The sequence below is a fragment of the Stegostoma tigrinum genome, chromosome 14, assembly GCF_030684315.1.
Source record: "Stegostoma tigrinum isolate sSteTig4 chromosome 14, sSteTig4.hap1, whole genome shotgun sequence".
Classification (NCBI taxonomy): domain Eukaryota; kingdom Metazoa; phylum Chordata; class Chondrichthyes; order Orectolobiformes; family Stegostomatidae; genus Stegostoma; species Stegostoma tigrinum.
Window position 1 is genome coordinate 73,825,793 of NC_081367.1, and position 24,225 is coordinate 73,850,017.

At 42.8% G+C, this 24,225-nt stretch overlaps 1 protein-coding gene across 7 annotated transcripts in view; it reads left to right on the forward strand.

The window, feature by feature from the left end:
• LOC125457866 (transcription factor Dp-2-like) overlaps positions 1–24,225 on the forward strand; it is a 208,649-nt gene that overhangs the window by 106,749 nt on the left and 77,675 nt on the right. For 5 of the 7 annotated variants that reach the window (XM_048542576.2, XM_048542575.2, XM_048542577.2 and 2 more), the window contains one exon: positions 16,007–16,110. The exons of the other annotated variants lie outside the window; for them this stretch is intronic. In XM_048542576.2, coding sequence (XP_048398533.1) covers positions 16,007–16,110 — 104 coding nt within the window. The remainder of the gene's footprint in view (positions 1–16,006; positions 16,111–24,225) is intronic. 7 annotated transcript variants of the gene reach the window in all.

Here is a 24,225-nt window from a genome sequence, read left to right on the forward strand (position 1 = left end):
TAACCCTGCATTTCCCATGGCCAACCCACCTAGCCTACACATCCCTGAATGTTATGTGACAGGGAGCAGGCAGCCCCAGGAGTCTGCAGTGAGAGCACGAACAGGCAGCCCCAAAGCGGCGAGAGTGGGGCAACAGGTAGCCCCCCGGGGGGCGGGTGCGCGTGCAAGAGAGGAGGAACAGGCAGCCCCGGGGGGGGAGGTGCGCGTGCAAGAGAGGAGGAACAGGCAGCCCCGGGGGGGGGGGGGGGGGGGGGTGGTGGTGCGAGAGAGGGGGAGCAGGCAGCCCCGAGGCGGTGAGAGGGGGAGCAGGCAGCCCCGAGGCGGTGAGAGCAGGAACAGGCAGCCCCAAGGTGAGGGGGAACAGGCAGCCCCAAGGGTGGGCTGGGGGGGGAGGGCGGCGAGAGAGGGGGAACAGGCATTCCCGAGGCGGTGGTGAGGACATGGTCAAGCCTTGTGAAGAGTGCGAGCCCAGCATGGCCTGTGATGTTGAACAATTAACCATGTTTCTTTGTTTTGTTTTAACGCTTTAGTAAGAAGGACTACAGTGTTGTATTTTCCTGCTTTGTACTGAGATTCTGTGCCTGTGTTCATTTGTAGTTAAGATGGCACCGTAAATGGCAGCTTGTAAACTTTCCACTGTACTCACTCGATTGAGGGCAAATGACGATAGAAAGCTAATTCTAATTTTATGCAAGTTATTTTACTTTTAATCAGGAGGAAGAGGTGATTTATTTATTGATTTTGGATAATAACTTGCTGAAAATCTAGATTCGAGGAATGTAAGATTGGCTGTGGATTTATGGTTTTAGAAACTGGATGGAAGTTATGATCTTGAGCTGCCATCCATATTTAACGTATTAATTTTGCTTTTTCATTTGCACCGCAGGTAGATCAAAGCTTTCAGTCATCATTCTCATTTTTTACATGTAGTCAGCAATGCAACTATTGGAAAAAGACTGTAGTCATTGAGATCTGCAGTGCAGAAAAGGGCTGTATGGCTCATCTATGTCGGTCAGAAACAGCCACCTAACTTCCAATCCCATTTCCCAGCACTTGGTCCATCGCCTTGTGTGCATTTGCTTTGCAAGCACACAGCTAAATACTTCAATGTTATGAGGATTGCTGCCTCTACCAGCTTTACAAGCAGTGAGTTCCAAATCCTCTCCGCCCTCTGGTGGAAAAAAATTTCTCTCATCACCACTAAACCTTCTGCTCTACTTCAATCTATGCCCACTGGTCATTGATCCCTCTATCGAAGGGAAACATTTCTTCCTGTCTAGGTCACTCATAATTTTATATACTCAATCATGTCCCCTCTCAATCTCTGTTGTAAGGAAAGCAACCCCAGTCTGTTCTGAAGAAAGGTAACTGGACCTGAAACGTTATCTCTGATTTCTGTCCACAGATGCTTCTGACCTGCAGAGTATTTCCAGCAATTTCTGCTTTATTCCAGCCTGACTGATCACCCTTCACCTCTGAAACTCTCCAGCTCAGCCAGCATCTTGGTAAACCCCCGTACCCTCTCCAGTGCAGTCACATCCCCCCCTATAATGTGGATTCCAGAACTGCACACAGTACTCTGGCTGTGGCGTAACCAACCAGCATCACCTCCGTGCTCTTTAAACTTTGTCCTCAACAAGTAAAGGCAAGTTGACGATCTGCCTGTAACCACTTTACCCAGCTGTCCTGGAATTTTAAGGGACTGGTGTACATGCACACCAAGGTGCCTCTGATTCCTAGTGCTTTCTAGGGTCCTACCATTCATCATGTATTCCCTTGCCGGTCACCACATTATAAGAAGGATGTGGAAGCTTTGGAAAGGGTGCAGAGGAGATTTACTAGGATGTTGCCTGGTATGGAGGGAAGGTCTTACGAGGAAAGGCTGAAGGACTTGAGGCTGTTTTCATTAGAGAGAAGAAGGTTGAGAGGTGACTTAATTGAAACATTTAATATAATCAGAGGGTTAGATAGGGTGGATAGGGAGAGCCTTTTTCCTAGGATGGTGACGGCGAGCACGAGGGGGCATAGCTTTAAATTGAGGGGTGAAAGATAAAGGACAGATGTCAGAGGTAGTTTCTTTACTCAGAGAGTAGTAAGGGAATGGAACGCTTTGCCTGCAACGGTAGTAGATTCGCCAACTTTAGGTACATTTAAGTCGTCATTGGACAAGCATATGGACGTACATGGAATAGTGTAGGTTAGATGGGCTTGAGATCAGTATGACAGGTCGGCACAACATGGAGGGCCGAAGGGCCTGTACTATGCTGTAATGTTCTATGTTCTATGTTTATCGTGCCCAAATGCATCACAGCGCTTTTATTCGAACTGAATTCCATTTAATTGGTACTGATCAACCCATTTGACTGATCTGTCTATATCCTCTTGTCACCCAAGGGTATTGTCCTATTTACTATCCACCAACCTTTGTATCATCTGCCCACTTACTGATCATTCTTCCTACATTCAAGCCTGAATCATTTTTCTAAACCTCAGACAGCAAGGGCCTCTTACACTGATCCCTGTGAGTCCTGACTGGACTCAGACTTCCAGTCAGGAAAACCTTCCCTCAATCATCAATCTCTGTCTGCTTCATGAATCTGATTTGCTACATTTCCTTGGAATCCATGGACTCTTACCTTGTCCAGTCTTGGTATCTCTGCAAGAAACAGCAACTTTCTACACAGGCCGAGATACCAATGTGTAGGATATCTGAAAACCTGCAAAAGTCCCAGATAATAGGAGCCTTCGTTTGCTTCTAGAGAAAGCTCTAAATGTGACTCTTGAGAGGGAACAGAAGTGCCTCAATAACTGATAACAATTTTACAAGTCAGCAGCTACATTTGTACTTTTATACACTGCTTTGTCTTATAGACCCAGCGTCTCTTCGGTGATCATTTCCATGGCACTGCCATGAAGTTGTTGTCTTATGTGCTCATTTAACCAGGGCGTTAAATCTCCCCCTCCAAAACCCCCACCCCAAGAGATCCTCTGAGATCGTTTTCATTCATACTGACTGTAACTTGTGATTTCTAATCGACCTGTTCAGTGATGTTGTTACACATGTCTGGAGCAGGTAAGATTTGGACCAAGACCTCTTGGTTGAAGTGTTACAGTCATATGCCTTCAGTATTTGTGTTCAATTTATGAGTTATGTGGAGACTCACAGAATCAGAATTAGAAACATTCAATACCCTCAAAAGTTATCAAAACTACAATACACAAGGAAAGCATTAACGTCCTAGATACCACAGTTTTTAAACTGGTACAAAGCGGCAAAAGTTAGCAGCAGTTTTTTCTTTCAACGTACATGCACAATGATATGCACTTTACACACAAAAAAACTCATCTAATCACACCATTACTGAGGTTGTAGTGCATGCAATACACAAGCATAAAGCAGGTATACTTTAACCAGGCAGTTACTAGCTTTTATTTAATGTCAATCTCACATTTAAATGAACAATTGACAGAGTGTTCGCAGCAATAGTATCCACTATATTTTTCACCACATGGCAGCTCCAAAACCTATCCAGCCTTTAGCTGGAGATTTCACATTAATTTGCAAGTGATTCATTAACTTAGTGACTTCAAATTTTCCAGGTCAGCTCCCAGTTAGGGGAGGAATCTTACGTTAACAGGTTTGAATCAGCTGTCTCCCAGACCACAGGAGAAAGTCGCCCAGTGTCTCAATTATCAAACTGCTCACTGTTCCTGTAATTACAGGCTGGCGGTTCCCATGTTTGCTGCTGATAGGTGTACTAATGGGTTTATCAGCAGCAAACATAACAGAGGACCAATCTCTCTTCACCAAATCCGTCCATTCGACTTCTGGCGACAACTTTTCTCCAACTGGTCATCCCAGCGAGTGAATTTTCATGGGTTTTGTGGGGACTATTCCTACTGCTCCATGTGTTTTGAGCACTGCTATGAACCACAGTTTCAAATGATACACAAAAACACCTTTAATCACATCCCTCCACCTCATTTCAGACCTCCAACTACTTAGCCTTTAACTTCCAATTTACTTGATAATATGTATCGCTCCCTATCCACTGAACCTTTTCCTTAGATGGCCTTTGTCTGAATGAAATATTTACTATCTTCAATCCTTGCCCTCCCCTTGGAATGGGCTCCATCTTTGCTTCTTCAGAATCCAAGTGCTGCAGGGCTTGAATGTACCTGGTGTGCAAACTGTTTGGCCATCCATCAGCAGATCTGGCTAGACAATGTCAAATGCTATTGTTCTTTGTTCCTCTCTGGTGTCCCATTATTAACATCACCTTCTTCTTCACACACCTTAGCTTCCAAATTTGTACCCAGAGGAATGCTGTTGCTTAGTTCCACCAGCAGCAACAATTGCAGTCACAGTATCTTCCAACAATGGCGTTTTCTTCAGACCGTGTATCGTTACTTGTGGAGCCCTCGAAGGATTCACAATGGGGTCTGTCTCATCCCAGCTGTTCAAAAACACATTCCTGACTTACTTACCTTCAGACTCAACTGTTTTAAAGGATGATTGAGCAGGCTGCTATCCTCACCAAGGCTTGTTGTGACTTTTATTTACTGGTTAATGGTGTGTCGTGCCAATGACCTGCAAGGCTAGCAGCCTACCTTTTATTTACCATTGAGAATGGGTGGTGAGCTGAACTGAGCTTGTGTGGTCTGTGCAGTGAAGAGATACTTCCTCTGTAATCTTCGGTGGTGCTGGTGTTGTGGAGGGATGGGGGTAGGGTGGAGAGACGAGGAAACCAGCTAGTCCCACAGCTCTACCCTTTTCCTATTGCTGTAAACATTGCTTATCTGGTTCCCTGTTGAAAGCCATGATTAAGTCGGTCTCTCTTGTGCTGTACATTCCACATTCTAATCACTTGCTGCATTATGCACATTTCACTGCTGTGGTTCATCTTAAACCAATACCTAGGGGTGAACTTGCAAGTGAGGACTGTACCATGTGTTTTGCTGCCCTTGCACTTTTTCACTGCAGAGATCATGAGTTTGGAAAATGCTGGTGATGAATAATTGAATTGGTATTGCGCTGCACTGCACCTTGCAGATAGTTTGACACATGACGGCCTAGTGTGGTTCAGGGATGAATTGTTTGAAGTGGTCGATGTGGTGCCAGTCAAGCAGGCTGTTCTGTTCTGGATAATACTGTGCTTCTTGAGCATTATATGGAACTGCACCCTTCCAGACAAGTGAAGCTTTCTATCGTGGGCAGGCTTTGGAAGAGAGGGGAAATACTTAACTGCAGAATTACCAGTCACTGAGCTGTACTCAGTTCAAGGGGCAACTAGACAGTGGCAATAAATGCTGGGTCAGTCAGTGACACCCACATCCCATTAACAAATAAAGACAGTCACCTCTTTGTATTTGTGAGGCACAGTAGTGACTTGAGGACTCCAGTTCCTCAAGTTCCATCAATTTAAAAAGATCAGCTTTGTTTTTACAGCTCTTCAAAGAGTTTTCTTATCTCAGTGTCTACAATTTCCCCCATTCCTATAAAAATAACTCCAGAATGCTATTCCTCCGGCTCTAGCCCTGTTGTTTTTCCTAATCTCTTCACCCACTATTGTGTCTTTAGGAATTTCCTCTTTAAGCTCTGACTGAGCTGGTTGGAGAGCTGCAGTAAGTTCATAACCACATCAATCCCATCCCAATCATTTCGCGAATGATTGAGGCAGCTTCAGAAAGCCAACTTCATTTGGCCCCAGCAGTGGGCTTTGTGACCTGCCTTTGATCTCCAGACACCTGTAAGTCCATGCAATCCTTGGATTGGTGGCCTTCGAACTAGACATGGCATTTCCTGCCTCAAACACAGTTCCTTGCCTGCAGTTAGGCAAACTCACACCATAAGTAAAATAACAAAGTGTGGGGCTGGATGAACACAGCAGGCCAAGCAGCATCTTAGGAGCACAAAAGCTGAGGACTGACCTATCCCCTCCCCACCTCCCCACCCATACTGTCCTCTCTACCTATCTTCTCCTCTATTCATCTTCGGTCCACTCCCCCTCTCTCTCTATTTATTTTAGAACCCTCTCCCCATCCCCCTTTTCTGATGAAGGGCCTAGGCCCGAAACGTCAGCTTTTGTGCTCCTGAGATGCTGCTGGGCCTGCTGTGTTCATCCAGCCTCACATTTTATTATCTTGGATTCTCCAGCATCTGCAATTCAAATTCTCTCTGATCACACCATACGTAAAGCTGTTTACGAAAATCTAGCATGGATTTCCCCTTATCCTGATCTTGGTTGAAATCAAATGCTAAGGGAAGGGAATCTCCAACCATCAGGGTCCCTAGACCCGAAATGTTAACTCTGTTTTTTCCTTCACAGATGCTGCCAGGTCTGCTGAGCTGTTCCAGCAACTTTTGTTTTTGTTCCTGATTCCACAGCATCCACGGTTCTTTCGGTTTTTATTGTGTAGAAAAGGGTGATGCTTTTGAAGTAGCTTACTTGGACTTGAGCAAGGCTTATGATAAGGTCCTGCATGGGAGAATCATAACCTGTCCCTCTTCTCTCCCACCTATCTGCCTCTCCCACCTCACTGACCAATCTCCACCACTCCCTATCTGTACTCCCCTGTCACCGTCCCACCTACCTTCCCCAGCCCTACCCCTCCTCCTTCTATTTATTTCTCAGCTCCCTTCCCCCTCCCCCATCTCTGAAGAAGGGTCTCACCCAAAACGTCAACTTTCCTGCTCCTCTGATGCTGCCTGGCCTGCTGTGTTCCTCCAGCGCCACACTGCTGTTTCTTGCAGGATTTTTAGTTCAATCTCTGATAGACCAAAAAGCGAAAACAGCTTGACTTGTTCATTATGTTCAGGTACCCGCCCACGTTGCACGGGAACAGATTCTAATCTGTTAGGCGTGCTGCGGAATATCTCGTACTGTAACAACACCTTGAGGTTGCAGATGGATAGTGTTGAGCATGATCTTGTGTTGTGTCAATGTCAAAGACCTTCCACACAGCAAGGGTAAAGTTTTTGTCAGGCTAATCTTTGTGTTTGTTGCTTCTCAGTTCAGACTTATTCATTTCCTGAATGGATCAAATTCTTTGATCCTACAACAGGTGTAAGCTACAAACATCATAATATTAACAAATCCCCAACACTGGGCCCTCTGGCATTGTTTTAAAATCCAGCGTTGCCCTTCCTGAATATAGATGAGACTTTCTTTTTCCTTTTACTAGATTTATGCAACAGAGGCATGGGATTCAGGGAAATTTGGCTATCTGTGTACAAAACTAGCTGCCCAATAGAAGACAGAAGGTGGTAGTAGACGGAAAGTATTCAGCCTGGAGCTCGGTGACCACCGGTGATCCGCAGGGATCTGTCCTGGGATCTCTGCTGTTTGTGATCTTTATAAATGACTTGGATGAGGAAGTGGAAGGATGGGTTCATAGGTTTGCTGATGACATGAAGGAGTTGTGGACAGTGTGGAGGGCTGTTATAGGTTGCAACGGGACACTGACAGGATGCAGAGCTGGGCAAAGAAGTGGCAGATGGAATTCAACCCAACAAAGTGTGAAGTGATTCATTTTGGAAGGTCGAATTTGAATGCAGAATACAGGCTTAATGGCAGGATCTTGGCAGTGTGGACGAACAGAGGAATCTTTGGGTCAATGTCCGTAGATTCCTCAGAGTTACTACCCAAGTTGATAGGGTTGTAAGGAAAGTGTATGGTGTGTTGGCTTTCAACGGCAGGGGAATTGAGTTTAAGAGTTGCAAGGTTATGCTGCAGCTCGAGAAAACCCTGGTTAGACCACAGTTGGAATATTGTGTTCAGCTCTGGTCACGTCATTAAAGGAAAGATGTGGAAGCTTTAGAGAGGGTGCAGAGGAGATTCACCAGAATGCTGCCTGGACTGGAGGGCAGGTCTTAAGAGGAAAGGTTGAGGGAGCCAGGGCTTTTTTCATTGGATCAAAGAAGGATGAGAGCTGACTAGATAGAGGTGTACACGATGATGAGAAGCCTAGATAGAGTGGATAGCTAGAGACTTTTTCCCAGGGCAGAAATGAGTATTATGAGGGGACATAATTAGAAGGTGATTGTAGGAACATATAGGGTGGATGTCAGAGGTAGGTTCTTCACACAGAGAGAGTGGTGGGCGTGTGGAATGCGCTGCTGGCAGTGGAAGTGGAGTCAGATACATTCGGGTCACTAAGTAACTCTTGGATAGGCACATGGAAGATAGTAAAATGTAGGGGTATGCAGGTTAATTTGATCTTAGAGTACGATAATAGGTCGGCACAACACCGTGGGCCAAAGAGCCTGTACTGTGCTGTACTGCTCTATGAAGGTGGGGTCATTGAATTTTTTTTTTAAGACAGAGCTGGATAGATTCTGAGTTAACATCTGGAGTCTGATATGACTGTTTTTCAGAATCTTGAACTTCTGAAGTGTCATGTTGGACTCAAAATGTTATCTCTGTTTCTCTCTCCACAGATGCTGCCAGATTTGCTGAGTTTCTCTAGCATTCTCTGTGCTTGTTTCAGATTTCCAGCATCTGCAGTGTTTTGTGTTGATTTGCATGGGTGGATCTTTGCTAGGTGGGGATTCCAGAGTTATCAGGGTGTAGATGGGAATGTGAAATTTGAAACTCAGATATATCTGCCATGAGATAATGGGAACTGCAGATGCTGGAGAATTCCAAGATAATAAAATGTGAGGCTGGATGAACACAGCAGACCAAGCAGCATCTCAGGAGCACATCTCCATCTTCGGTCCACCTCCCCCTCTCTCCCTATTTATTCCAGTTCCCTCTCCCCATCCCCCTCTCTGATGAAGGGTCTAGGCCTGAAACGTCAGCTTTTGTGCTCCTGAGATGCTGCTTGGCCTGCTGTGTTCATCCAGCCTCACATTTTATTATCTATATCCGCCATGATCTTAGTTAGTCTCGGCAGGCTCCAGGAGCCAACTGATGTGTTTCTTCTCCCATTTTGATGTGGATATTGCTGCTGTTGGACTGGACTGGACAAAGTCAGAAGTCATATGGGTTATAGTCCAGCAGGAACAAGAACAAATTTGCTGGAAAAGCTCAGCGGGTCTGGCAACATCTGTGAAGGGAAAAACAGATTAACATTTTGGGTCTGGTGATCCTTTCTCAGAACTGATGGCGGCTGGGAAAACGTTAGTTTGTATGAACCCTATAAACTGGCGTATTTCCAGCCACCGTCGGCTCTGAGCTGCCAGACCTGCTGAGCTTTCCCAGCAAATTTGTTTTTGTCCCTGATTTACAGCGTCCGCAGTTCTTTTGGGGTTTTTTTTCTGTGGTGCAACAGGTTTATTTGAAATCACGAGCTCTCAAAGTGCTGCTCCTTCGTCGGGTGAAGTGATCGCTTCACCTGATGACGGAGCAGCCTCCAAAAGCTTGCGATTTTGCACAAACCTGTTGTACTATAACTTGGTGTCGTGTGACTTCTGAATTTCTACAGTTTTGTATTGGAGATGGTTTTCAGACTGTCACTCTAAACCAACTGTTACCAATGATCGAGAAAGCACCATCCATGTAACCTCGTCACCTGAAGTCAATGACAAATTTGAGCTGAACACAAGCGTGTTTGCATGTAGCAAGAAAGAAAAAGATTTTTAAGGCCATATGGTAATACTATTAGTCAATCGAATGCAACCAAAATGACCATATGATGAAGAAATAAAGAAGGCAGTGCAAACAAACTGTAAGCATATGGTCCAGGCACCAGAGGGTAACCACACCTGGGCTGTGGTGAAAAGACCTGGTGCACCCTTTGATGCTGGCACATTGAGTGCATCAGAACTAACTTATGTCACTGGATCAGCATGTCCGCATCACCATCTGCCGAAGGCTTTATTTTTTACAAAAAGATTTTAGGAAATCTATTTCAGGATGAACTGAGCTTTGAAGTCGATATGAAAGGGAAGGAAAAGGGGTCACTTGGATTAAAATTCACTTCCCTTTCAGAGCCCAGTTACAGTGTGAACTTAGGTTGCTGTTCACTGATTACATTAATTCTCCCATTTCCTCCTTAATGATGGTGGGAAGTTTCCAGAGATTGGTTTGCTAAATACCGGAAAATGTGAGCAGATTTTTCTTTTGTTCCCCTACCCTTCCATACAAATAAGGATCATCTCTTCAGTGGCTACAAGTGTCCTTGATGAAAGCTAATTATTTGCATTAATCTAAAGTGTGAAATAAAGTGCACTGTGCCGGGTAGCAGCAAGAGATCACCAAGATGTTGTATACGTTTAATTCCAAGGACCATTCAAGTGGCTGCAATAGTGGCTAAAACTATTCCAACTGCAGAAGCTTCATTGTTAACATACTGATGGATAATGCCAGAGGCATTTCAGCAATTTTTCTGGAATTTCATTTCAATTTCAATTTATGGCACTATTTGCTTCAAATATTGAATATGAATGAAAGGGGCACTGTTAGGGGTTTGTTTAACTTGTCTTGAATGACATGTTCAAAAATATTAACTAATTGCTTATCTTATTGATCCTTGAAGTGAGGTAATGTGGCATAAATGTTTACGATTCTTTGTTTCTTTTAAATTTTCTATAGTATGATATGATACCTGTACTGTAATTTACAGGTGAGAATTTGGGCTCCTCTAAGTCCCAGCCTATTAACTCATAAATTTGGAAAAAGGGCAGCTGTTTTGACATCTCCTGGGACTGGTTTTAAAGTTCCTGCCTTCTCCTTACAAAGAAAAGCAGTAATGGCTGTCACATGTTTTATTGCACAGATTCTTTCTTGCCTGCGAAAACATTTTTGTAATTGTTATCTGTAAAATGATGGCAAGCGTTCTGTGTGCACGCCCTTGGTCATTTACAAGACATCATGTCCTTTTATTGAACAGGAATATGAGCACTTTTCAGGATTTTCATTTACATAAATTCACCAACTGGCTATTGAAAGTGTGGTGATGTGCCTCACTGAAATATGATTGTTACTTTAAGTTTAGCTGTATATTTGATTCATTACAGTGAGCAAAATTGTACATGTGCAACAGGTAGAAGTTTTTATTTATTCACAGGATGAGGGTGTCACTGGCTAGGCGGCATTTATTATCCATCCCTAATTGCCCAGAGGGCTGTTAAGAGTCAGCCACATTGCTGTGGGTCTGGAGTCACATGTAGGCCAGACCAGGTAAGGATGGCAGTTACCTTCCCCAATGGACATTAGTGAATCAGATGGGTTTTTCCAACAATTAACAATGGATGCACGGTCATCATTAGATCCTTAATTACAGATATTTATTGAATTGAATTCAAATTCAACCCTCTGCCATGGTGGAATTCGAACCCAGGTCCCCAGAACATTATCCAGGTCTCTGGATTCACAGTCCAGTGATAATACCACTAGGCTGTCATAACTTGTGAATCAAGCTGAAAAGCTATCAAATTTGAGTTGCTTTGGGAGAAACTTGCAGTTAACCTGAGAGAGGAAAAAAAAACACCTATCTTGCTTGCATTCATGCAAATGGTCACTATTCATGTGTCATCACAGGCTGAAGGGGCAGAGGGCCTCCTTATGGGCCGCTTTCTGGGCCTGACCAAAGCGTTCATTCAGCCAGGCCTCTATGGCCTTCTGGGCCTGACCAAAGCGTTCATTCATCCAGGCCTCTATGGCCTTCTGGACTTGATATCAAGTTTAACAAATTTAGAGCTGAGGGTATGTCCCTACCCTAATCCCCACACAGCAGGCCTTGTCATCACATGAGCTGCTGCTATACACAACCCATTGCCAGCCACTAACAGTCCCCATTAGCAGCTCTTCATTCCCCCCTTAACCAGCTGGTTTTCTCTTTCTTTGGCCTCTAACTCCAGCTGTCATTTACTCTCCCACCTCCCCCCTCCCCATCTTCCGTATAAATAATCTTTTCCTAGCTGCTGTCAGTCCTGACGATGGGTCTCTGGACCCAAAATGTGAACTGTTTCTATCCACAGATGCTGCCAGACCTGCTGAGTTTTGCCCGTCGTGTCTGTTTTTGTTCTTGTTTCTGATTTCCCGCATTTGCAGTTCTTTCGCTCTTTTGGCCATTAATCCGTCCAGGCAGCGAGCCATGGAGGGGGCCATGGTACCTGATATTCTACCCCTCTCCTGTGGTTGCAACCATGGGTGTCCATTGTGAGGAAGCATGCAGAGTCCACTGGCACGGGGAGGGCTTCTGGTGACAGATAGGCACCACAGGGGCAGGGGTACATTGTCACCCTAGACAGTGTTATTTTGGTTTGACAAGATTCTGTCAAGTTACGTTAACCATATGTTGCTTGTGTTGTTGCAGAGTCCCAGTAGGGGCTATTTTACCCATTAAAGTTTGTGATTTGGTTGCAGGTACGGTTCTTTTCAACCATAGGAGGGAATCACAGCTAGGTTTAACCCTCAGCCAACAAAGCTCATGTACCTACACATTAGAACAGAGGGGTAGATTTTACTAAACAGTGAACAAGAGAGAGTGAGAGCTGCAATCAACTTTAGTGTTTTTTCATCCAGGCTGAACTGAGTTAACATATCATTGACCAAAAATGAAACTTGGCATCTTGGTGCCTATTTTGCTTCACTGAACTTTGCCTTGAACAATGAATTGTGGCACACTGTGCTTCCATCAGAAGCAGCAGCTATACTAACACACGCTCTGCTCTGAGTATCAATTCTCACTTCTTTCAAGAATTCTCTTTTATATTGCAGTATCTTAAATGTATTTACTTTTGTAAGGGTCACACACAAACGGTACGTCATAGCCTGTGAAACTACTTACATTGTCATCAGTTTCAGCTCGTGGAGGTAAAACATCATCAATTTATTGGTTCTTTAATGTATTGTGTGGTTTTCTTTTTGTTCCATCCACGAATGACCATGTGAAAAAATCTACAGGAACAGATCATGCAGCATGTTTGAAGAGAAATCCAAGTTAATGTTTCAGTCTGGTGACCCTTCCTCAGAACTGAGAGCCCAAACAGATCTTTTGTTTTGTGAATTAGAGCTAAATCAGTTCAGAAGCATTCATTGAAAAGCCATTTAGTTCATCAGATCAAAGAAACCATTGTTTATGAAACATAATTAACCTGAAAGTTTGTTTGTGAACATCCCAGCACATAGCATTTTGTCATGGAGATGGGTGGGATGTCGGAAGATTCTCTGGTTTCAATTTATCTGGGTGTTTGGTGAGAATGCACTGGCAGCTTGTTTTGTAGTGTGCTGTATGTCATTGTGAGGAGATAGCTCAGTAGGTTACTGATAGTTAGGCCTGCATTGAAAGCAGAGAAAAAGCTAACTTCATCCTCTGCCACATGGCATGCAGGTCAATGATCTCAGTTTGGCTTCTGTGAGGGGAAAGCAGTTGGAAGAATGCCTAGTTTGAGCCTTGTGGAAAAAAATCGACAGTGGTCCCCTCATCCTCATCTCAGAATATCGTAGCAGAAGGTTTTCGGTAGTAACCAGAACGATAGACTAAGGTGTCCATTGTCAAGAATGAGTAAATGAAAGTTGACCTCTGAGAATGGATGGGACTGAGGAGCATTACAGTAGCTTAAGAGATGTACCTTTGGGCAATCCTTACAAAAGTAAATACCTTCAACATGTTGTAATGTGAAACATTTCTTTGGATGTGGAAATAAATAATATTAATGGCATATATTTGCTTTGATTAATTTATTCCATATACAGTAAAGTTTGTGTTTTGTTTAAAAAAAGCATGTGAATTCAAATGGTTATAAATCACTAAGATAGCTAGAACTGCAGATGCTGGAGTCAGAGTCAACAAAGATTTCTGAAGAAGGGTCCCAACCGAAAATGCCAGCTTCCCTGCTCCTCTGATGCTGCCCGGCCTGCTGTGTTCCTCCAGCTCCACACTTTGAAATTGTATGGTGTCATTTCTACTGGTGAAATTTCTGGGTATTCAGATTACTGTTTATAGGTTTAATGGTCCCTAACTGGAGCCTAATGTTTGGCATCCAGTCCTGCCAGATTTAGATACAGGGTTCAGTGATAATTATTACGTGAGAGTTGAATTAATGCTTCTAGTTCATTTGTTCCATTTCAAGTGTTTTTGTATTTGAGTAACTGTCCCCATCTTGCTGATCTTTTTTCTCAAATGTTTCGACTAACTCAGTGATTCTTCTTTCTGGGTTTGAGGTGATCTATTCAGTAAATTTGAAGTTCATTGATCAGCTGGGGGGTGAATTTGTCATCATACCAGAGACTTTCAACTCGGTCATCTGTGTCTCCTTTTGCAGTCATGGGGCAGTGTGCAGCAATAATGTAACTCAAACCGAGGGAGAAATTAAAGCACAAACTTCTTAAAATGGTGCACACCAGTGAAAGTAACAGATAAAACTACAAACGCTGGAATTTTCACATAAAATCACATTATGCCAAGAAAGGCTTTTGTAATGATTCCAATGCCCTGCCATGATTATTCATCAAGGACACCAGGCTAACCATTCCCCTTAACACTTTGCTCATTCATTTTTTGCTTTGGAGTTAATAATAACTGAGTTTGACTAGCCAAATGACCTTACAGCAACCAATACCATGCAAGAGTACCAGCATCCTAATAGGGTTTTCACCAGATCTGAACGAATTAAACCTTCCTTACCAATGATTACGGAAGTTAGTAAACAGTACAGAACTGATGGTTGTTCATTAATCTCAATCATAGTCAACACCATGCAAGTTTAAGCACTGAGTTTACAACTGATTAATAGCTATGGTTAAGCAAAACAGAAAGTGCTGGGGTGTATGGTGCTTTTATTTTAATTGATATAGTACTCTCTTCGTGAATTGATTTGTCAATGTCATATTAATTCTGCATTTAACTACTTGATAACTGTGTAATTAGAGTGGAGTTCGAACTTTGATATACCTTGGCGAGATTAATTTAAGTACAGGCCCTTCAGCTGACTGACAGCATAACAGCAGTTTTTGGATAGGTTAAAGTCTATATACTTTATTGGCATTTGTTCGAAAATGTGTACAGATATCACTTCTTACGAGCTGGTGCATATGTTTACTTTTGCTTTCTTTGGATGGATCTCGAGAAGCCCCAGTGATGAACTTTAGTCTGTAGAGGAGCTTTGTGTGCTGGTAGCTGAACCTGGCTTTAAGTTTCATCAGCTTTGATTTCGGGGATATTTATACATTTAAACGACACATGCAAACCTGCCCGTATCAGGCTGGACAATGTAAAATAGTATCAACTTTCTCACACTTCTGTTGAGAGTGGACTTTCTGATTTTATAGAGGCACAGAATTCTTGAAGCTTCTGCTAAAAAGACCTCTGCAAGAAATTCTGTAAGTGCTTCAAACAAAACTTTGAGAGCCATAAAATGAATCTTAGACACTGGGCTTCCATAAAATTTTAAAGGTAAAAGCCATAAATATCTGCATTTTTAAGCCTTTCTTCTAATGTGCCACTTAGATTGATTTAATAGAATTTAGACTTCCTTGTATCAGTCACTAATTGACATAAGCACTTTATGGTGTCCTGATAAATACAGCATTGACACTTCGATAGTGGCTGGCCGTTACCTTGTACTTTAATTGCTCAGCGAAAAAGATAAATTGTTGCCTACGGGATCAAACGAGAGAGGGTATCTTAGTTTCCTGTAAAGAAACTGTGGACCTGTTTTCAATTCTTTGTAAGGAATATTTTGCTTGTAAAAGTCTTCATAGTTGAATTGGCATCAATCCTTTCCCTCCTAATATTTAGTCTGACTTTTAACTCCACTTTGAATTCTCATGTAAAGCAATTAATTCGGCGTGCATTTGGTTTCTTTGATGAGAAAAGCAGAACAATGTCTTGCAGTATGAAACAGTCAGAAATGAAAGCCAGAAGCCTGTAGAGCACCCAGCATTTTGTGGTATTATTCTAGCATGTGATACACTCCTACCATGGATATAGTACAGCAAAGCTTGTTTTATAGAAGAAGAGGGATTTGGTGTGAATCTTAAATAGATTTTCTCAAGAATCTATTAGAGTCATTAGTGATGACTAATACATTTTTGGTTTGGTCATTTGTTTCCAGATAGCATATCCATGGTTGCAGCATCAGTTTCCAACATTGTTTCTCAAACCAAGATCTTACCTAAAACCTTAGGCCTAGCAAACGTGAATGTTGCACCCCAAATGGTGAGTATGATACACTTTCACCCTTCAGTTGATTCATAACTAATTTGCATTATCTATAAGCAAGTGATGAATGCGTGTAAGATATTAATATGTTCAAGACTTCTGCAGTACTCTTTAAAGATTCAGAAAAGAACTGAAGACTGGCACAACAATAATAAAGCATGGCCCGATTCAGAATCTAAGGAAGGGGTCTTGGCTAAGCAAAGCGCAGGTTTGCTGCTCGTGATGACCTGGTCAGAAGTCACACGACGCCAGGTTATAGTCCAACAGGTTTATTTGAAATCAAAAGCTTTCGGAGCACTGCCCCTTCATCGGAATATGTCAGACCTGACGAAGGGGCAGCACTCTGAAATTTTGTGATGTCAAATAAACCTGCTGCACCATAACTTAGTATCATGTGACTTCTGACTTTCGGCACCCCAGCCCAACACCGGCACCTCCACATGATAATGACCTGCATCTGTTTGGCAGAAAGGAAGGCTTGGGAAGAGAGCACAGAGGATAATGCATTTCAGTGACTTGGAAATTTAGATTACCATAGTACTGTTTTTTCGATGAGCATTTTATCTCGGTAAAACAACTCGAGCAGCCTCTAATTTTGCAGTAAGCTGTTGTGTTTCATACACATGTGCCAATTTCCAATGTACCAAACATGGACTACTTGATGGTGCATTTGTCTCCTGTCCCCTGAGATTATGACAGGCTTTGATCAGATAGATAGAGGAAAACCGCTCCTATGAGCTGTTGGTGCAAGAACTCGGGACCGCAGACACAAAATGTTTGGGCAAGAAGAAATGCGAGGCATTGTGAGGAGCAGTTTTTTTTTTCCACTGATTGAATAGCAATGACCCGGAACTTCCTGATGGGGGTAAAAGAGATAACGAAGGTCTTCGAAAGCAATTTGGATGGACATTTAAAGGAAACAAGTTTGCGGGACAACACAGGTGAGATTGCAGTGGAATGGGATGGACTCCATTGGTTTACAGAGGACTAAATGGGCCGAATTGTCATAATGACTTTGAGCACATGTTCAGTTCTTGATATGGATCAAGGAGGAAGTGATATTTTATCAATCCTGTGCTCAATTCTATCCTTAAATGACTGAATATAAACAAGTTGGCTCATGAAAATGGATCATAGAGCACATTGATCGAACCTAGCAATTCACAGCTCAAAACAGTGAGCCAGAACTATTTGAACTAAACACAAAAGCTGTAGTTGACAAATAAAGGAGTTTTGTGTAGTTAAATAAGGATCCGTACAGAACAAAGTGCAGTTTTTTATGCTGCTAACTTCTCATGGATACACTCTTTTCTAATCCTATGGATCTTCTTTTTAAAACTTTAAAACGTTGTAGGCAGGCATGTTATCTCATCAAAGTGCACTATTCTCCTCCGGGTCGCCACATTTCGCTACTTGCCCTGTTTTAATATGTTTTCAAAGTTTACCTGGCAATATCCCTGATACAGTAAGGTCATTCATTACTTTTGACGAAAAGACCTGATGTTTAAAACTTCTGTTTAGCTGCTTAGGACATTTGTTTTTAATATGTTGTTGCTCCCACAGAATTGACAGCGTGAATAGGCAAGAAAGAGAAACAAGTAGGAACTTTGAATATGAAGTATGTTGTGGGAAAACTAAACACTATAAACAATATTTCCTTAACCTGGAAAGAGAAAACAACAACTGCAATAATTTCTGGGATAATAGGAACTGCAGATGCTGGAGAATCCGAGATAACAAGGTGTGGAGCTGGATGGACACAACAGGCCAAGCATCAGAGGAGCAGGAAGGCTGACGTTTTGGGCCTTGACCCTTCTTCAGAAATGGATTTCTGAGGAACCTTGTTATCTTGACTTCAATAATTTTCTTTTTAAAATTATTCAGTTTAAGTTGTCTTGAATTATTTATCTTCATCATTGATTTTTTTTTTTCTCATGACTGCAAAAAGGCCGGCTGAAATTTGAATAGTTTTCCTGTTTATAATACTGGTCTCCATATCAGTGCCACGGTTGAGATGAGAATTTTGCTGAGCTCGAGTTCCAAGGAATGGGACTTCAATAACTGCAAACTCTGTCACTACCAGTGAAGCTGAGGGAAAAGATGCTTGGTGGGATAGACCGTCAGAGGACTGGATGGTACAGGAGAGGGTTTAAGGTAGGACAAGGTTACACAGTTAGGGTGGGATGAGACCGTGGAGTGAGAAAGCATCCTTGGTGGATGCCAGACAGATGACTTTGGTTTTCCAAATAGAGTTATAGAGCTGTAAAGCACAAGAACAGACCCTTCAGTCCAATCCGTCCATCCTGACCAGATATCCTAAATAAATCTAATCCCATCTGCCAGCATTTGGCCCACAATTTCTCTCAACCCTTCCTAATCATGTACTTGTCCAGATGCCTTTTAAATGCTGTAACTGTACCAGCCCCCACCACTTCCTCTGGCAACTCATTCCATACACGCACCACCCTCTGCCTGGAAAAGTTGCCCCTTAGGTCCCTTTTAAATCTTTCTCCTCACACCTTAAACCTATGCCCCTCTAGTTTTGGACTCTCCTACCCTGTGGAAAACATCTGGCTGTTCACCCTATCTGTGTTCAGATGAAGGAAATTCAGGGTTATCTGAGTCTTGTTATTGGAGAAGTTAAACATTGGCAGTGTTGAAAGCATTCTAGGGTTAGTTTACATAAAGGAGCTCACCTCGTGAGTCTCACCTCACCCCATGGGGAGGAGTCTAGTAGTTCAGTATCACTGGGAAGCAGACCGGGACTAGTGGACCTGAGAGAGAAGGCCAGTGGTGGGAGGTAAAAACTGCTGGCACACAATCCCTTCATCTTTTTTCTTCCTGTCAGCACCAGAGTGTGATAGCCCAGCAAAGAGGGAAGATGAATGCTGGGTATTTCTGTCTCTCGTTCGATTGGTCAAGTAGGTTAAATCTGACGCGTCATGAACGTTGAAGGGTCTAATTAGGAAACTCACTTCTAAAATATTTAATATCCAAATTAATTTAACAGGATAGAGATAGAGATAGCTGTACGGCTGATGTGCTGCATCTGTAATATGTGGGAGCTGGTGGGCTGAGTATATACTGACCACATCTGGAGCAAGCATTAGCTGCTCAAGGAACTTCAGTTCGGAGTCGAAGAGGTAGAGACCGAGCTGCAACCATCACCTTCCCTGCCTTCAGTCCCATTTGTTTGTCGAAGACTTTTGTCCCATCACAATAGAACAGCTCTCTCTCTCTGCTCTGTACTGGTGCCAATGTCCCATGGACTGGAGCCCAGTTTTCTAACTCCAATCTTTAATACATGCATTTACCTCTCCGATCTCATTTACCCTCAGTTAACTTCTGTGTTGTTCAGGCAGTAATCCTGAGATTATTACTTGCATGGTTCTGTACTTAAATTGAAGCCAAGCTGCTTGCAATCCCTCAGCAGAACCTTTTTCCTACTCCTACCAATATCATTAGTACTTACATGGGCCATGATAACCAGATCCTTCCGCTCCCACTTCAAGTTACTTTCCAACCTAAAAGAGGATTTCTCCTGAAGTTTGGCATCTGGCGGGCAAAATAGTCTACAGGATTCTGTCTTTGCAGTAGAGAAGTTTTCTGTTCTCCTAACTATGTTACCCCTGTTGCTCATTCATTTCTCTTCTTAGCCCCCACCCCAGATCACTGTGTTTTGGTCACTTCGTTCATGTTCCCACGGTGCTTGTCCTCATCTGCAGTTGGTGCAGTAACCCTGTACCTATTGGTCAAGAGCAAAGGCTGTGACTTCTGCGTGGATAAATTGTGGATCCCAAAAGCTGCCTCAACTCGCAGTCACACCTTCCCATGTCAGCTTGGACCATATTTGATATAACTAATCCCAGGGTGTGTCTGTCTCCTGAAGCGGAATGATGACGTAACTACCCCTCCCACTCCCACCCGTCCCGTTTGCAGTTTGGACTCTAGCTGTTCATCTCTGAGCCGAGGCTCCTTGAGCAGCTGGTGCTAGCCATAGGTGTGGTCAGTGCGGATTCCACAGGCACCCACCCACTCTCTCATATTACAGATCCAACATATGACTTGAGTTTCACTGTGAGGTGAAACATTTTGATAGAATATTGAAAGACAGGAGAGCAGTTAATCATGCATACAGTGCCCTCACCTTTTATTGATAGAAACACAGAGTACAAGAACAGGGAGGAGGTGATGTTGAACTTGTACCAGATACTGGTTAGACCTCAGCTTGATAACAAAGTGTGGAGCTGGATGAACACAGCAGGCCAAGCAGCATCTCAGGAGCACAAAAGCTGACGTTTCGGGCCTAGACCCTCTGATGAAGGGTCTAGGCCCAAAACGTCAGCTTTTGTGCTCCTGAGATGCTGCTTGGCCAGCTGTGTTCATCCCGTTCCACACTTTGTTGTCTTGGATTCTCTAGCATCTGCAGTTCCCATTATCTCTGATCACAATTTTGACCTCAGCTTGAGTATTGTGTACAGCTGTGGATGCCAGATTATAGCAAAAGATGTGAATGCTTTGGTGAGAGCTCAGAAGCAATGTACAAAAATGGGTTCCAGCAATGAGAAGCTTCAGTGCTAATTCAGATTGAGGCAGTTGGGACTATTCTGGACTATTAGAGAGAAGAAGGTTGAGAGGTGATTTGATAGCGATTTTCAACATCATGAGGGACTGGGTTGAGTAAATGTGAAGGGGCAGCTGCCCTTCAAAAGAACAAAGAACAAGTGGCATAGATTCCAAATGATATGCAAAATCCAACAAACATATTGTGAGAAAAATCTTTTTCACAAAGGAGTGGTTAGGGTATGGAATGCACTGCATGGAAACGTGATGGGAGTAGATTCAATTGTGGCATGTAAGAGAGCATTGGATTTTATTTTTCTGAACAGGAAAATTGTGTAAAAGTATTCAGATAAGGCAGGAGATTGGCATTAGGTAGTGATCCCCACTTGAAGAGCCAGTGCAAGGATGATGGGCCAAATGGCCTCTCCTCTGTAACAATTCTATGATTTATTCATTGACAGATATGATGTGTAGATATGCATTTGTTTAAAAAGAAACCTCCAGGATCCAAAGATATGCAATAGCAGATGTATGTCTCCAGGTTGACAGCCTATACCATGGACGTTGAGTCAAGATCCAATAAGTCCTTTTATAACACTTTCTCGCAATCGCTTCACTTCAATGTCATTAATAAAGTAGTAAAAATCTATCCATTTATCATTGACAGCTTCATTTCAACTTCATTTGTGAGATGTCCTCTTCTGGCCTTCCCCCTCTCACTTCTGATCTTGCTGTCAGTCCCTCTCAGAGTCAGTAGAATCATTTAATGCGGAAACTGACCCTTTGTTCCAACCAGACCATGCTGACCGTAATCCCAAACTAAACTAGTTCCACCTGCCTGCGTGTGGCCCATACTTTTCCAAAGCTTTCCTATTGATGTAGTTATCTAAATGTCTATTAAATGTTGCAACTGTACCCACATCCACCACTTCCCCTGGAAGTTCGTTCCACATACGAACCACTCAGTGTAAAACAAATTGTCTCTTGTGTCCTTTTTAAATCTTTCTCCTGTCACCTTAAAAATATGCCCCCAGTCTTGAAATTCTCCTAAGCTCTAGTGAAAAAAGTGCCAACCTATTCAGCCTCTGCTTATAACACAAACCCTCCATTCCTGGCAACATCCTTGTAAATCTCTTCTGAACCCTCTCCAGCTTAATACTGTCCTTTCTATAACTGGGCAAACAGATCTGGATACAGTACTCCAGAAAAGGCCTCACCAGTGTTCTGTACAGCCTCAACATAATGTCCCAACTCACACATCCTAACTACCTTCTTAACCACCTTATCTACATGTGATCCAAACTTCTGTACCTGAGCCGCTGGGTTTCTCTCTTCCACAACATTGCTCAAGGTCCTACTTTTAATTGTCTAAGTCTTTTTGTTCGTTTTACCAAAATGTAATAACTCGCATTTATCCAAATTAAATGCCATTTGCCTGTCTTCAGCCCGTTGACCCAATTGATCAAGATACCTTTGTAATCTTCGATAACTTTCTACTCTGTCCACTATACCACCAGCTTTGATGTCATCCACAAACTTACTACCCATGCCTTCTGTATTCTCATCTAAATTTCCCTAAAGCTCAAACCCTCCAACCTCTGCAACATCCTTGTAAACGTTTTCTTCTCCCTGCTTCCTGGCCTGGCTCCTGAGTTTACCTCCATCTAGCAGCAGGTGGTGGAAACTCTGGAAAATTACCATCACCAGAGAAGTGGTAGAGAGCAAATTGTTGGAATGGCACGTTGCCAAATGTCCAGGTTTTGATGTATTAGCTTCACCTTTCCAAAACTCCCTTGATTTGGGCAATGTCTGGAAGATAACAAATGTAACTCCTTTATTCAAAAATAGAAGAAGACAGAAAACAGGAAACTACAGGCCACTTAGCCAAACAAATTTCATAGGGCAAATGTTAGAAATGATTATGAAAGAAGTTATAGCAGAGAACTTGGAAAAGTTCAAAGTAATCGGGTTGAGTCAGCGTAGTTTTTTGAAAAGTAAATCCCGTTTAACAAAACTATTAGAATTCTTTGGGGAACTAGCATGTGCTTTGGGAAAAGGGAACCAGTAGACATTACTGTACTTGGGTTTCCAGAAGGCATTTGATAAAGTGCCACATCGAAACTGAAATAAAAACAATTTTCTAATCAATCTGGTCAGAGATGTTGATCAGAGACAATGGGAACTGCAGGTGCTGGAGAATCCGAGATAACAAAGTGTGGAGCTAGATGAACACATCAGGCCAAGCAGCATCTTGGGAGCACAAAAGCTGATGTTTCGGGTCTAGGCCCTTATTCAGAAAAGCTTTTGTGCTCCTAAGATGCTGCTTGGCCTGCTATGTTCATCCAGCTCCACACTTTGTTCAGAGATGTTATTGCACACATTTGGAACAAGTGGGACTTGAGAAAGCTGATGGTACAGGAGGTGGCATATTGGCATGGATTGAAATTCACCTGACTAACAGGAAGCACTGAGCAGGCATAAATGGGTCTTTTTTAGATTGATGAGAAGTAAAGAGTGATGTGCTGCAGGAATCTGTCCTGAGGTCCCAGTTATTGACAATTTACCTGAATGACTTGGATGAAGGGACAGCAGATATGGTAGCTAGGTTTGCTGTCTATGCAAAGGTAGATAGGAGAGTAAGTTGTGAAGAGGATATAAGGCTACAAAAAGATGCAGATAATTTGAGTGAACATGCAAAATAAGGCAAATTAAGTGGGATGTGGGTAAATGTGGCATTGTCTATTTTAGCAGGAGGAATTAAAGAAACATGTATAAATGGTGAAACCAGAAATGCACAGACATCTGAGATAATGGGAACTGCAGGTGCTGGAGAATCCAAGATAACAAAGTGTGAAGCTGGATGAACACAGCAGGCCAAACAGCATCTTAGGAGCACAAAAGCTGACGTTTTGGGCCTAGACCCTTCATCAGTCTGAGATGCTGCTTGGCCTGCTGTGTTCATCCAGCTTCACACTTTGTTATCACGCACAGAGATCTGGTTGTCTTCGTGCCTGTATCACAAAAGAACAGTATGCAGGATCAGGAAAGCTCTTAAAAAGTTATCATTTATCACAAGGGAAATGAGGTTATGCTTTGGTTATAAAGCGCACTGGTCAGATCACTCAGAGTACCAAACTGACCACCTTTGTTACCAATGGAAGCCTGTGATTTGCTTTAAGTCATTTCACTTAAGATTTTCAGGAATTCAACCAAACTTTATGAGGGCTTGCTGTAATCATTCATACAAATTTTCACTTCCAAATCTCAGACTATATATGATCACAGGGGCCTAGTATGTTTTTCCTCACATTACTGTTGGATTGAGTCATTATGTACTTGCCCAGTGTTCAGATGGCTATGCAACTTCCCTCAGATGTACCCTTGAAATAACTCTCAGTTCCAGACAAGAGTTGTAATAGACTTGAAATGGTGATTTTTTTTCTCTCTCAGCAGGTACTGCCAGGCCTGCATTCTGTGTTTTTACACAAAATAACAGTTATATGTAAAAATCTTACATTGGAACCTTACAAATTTCACACCCTGACACAA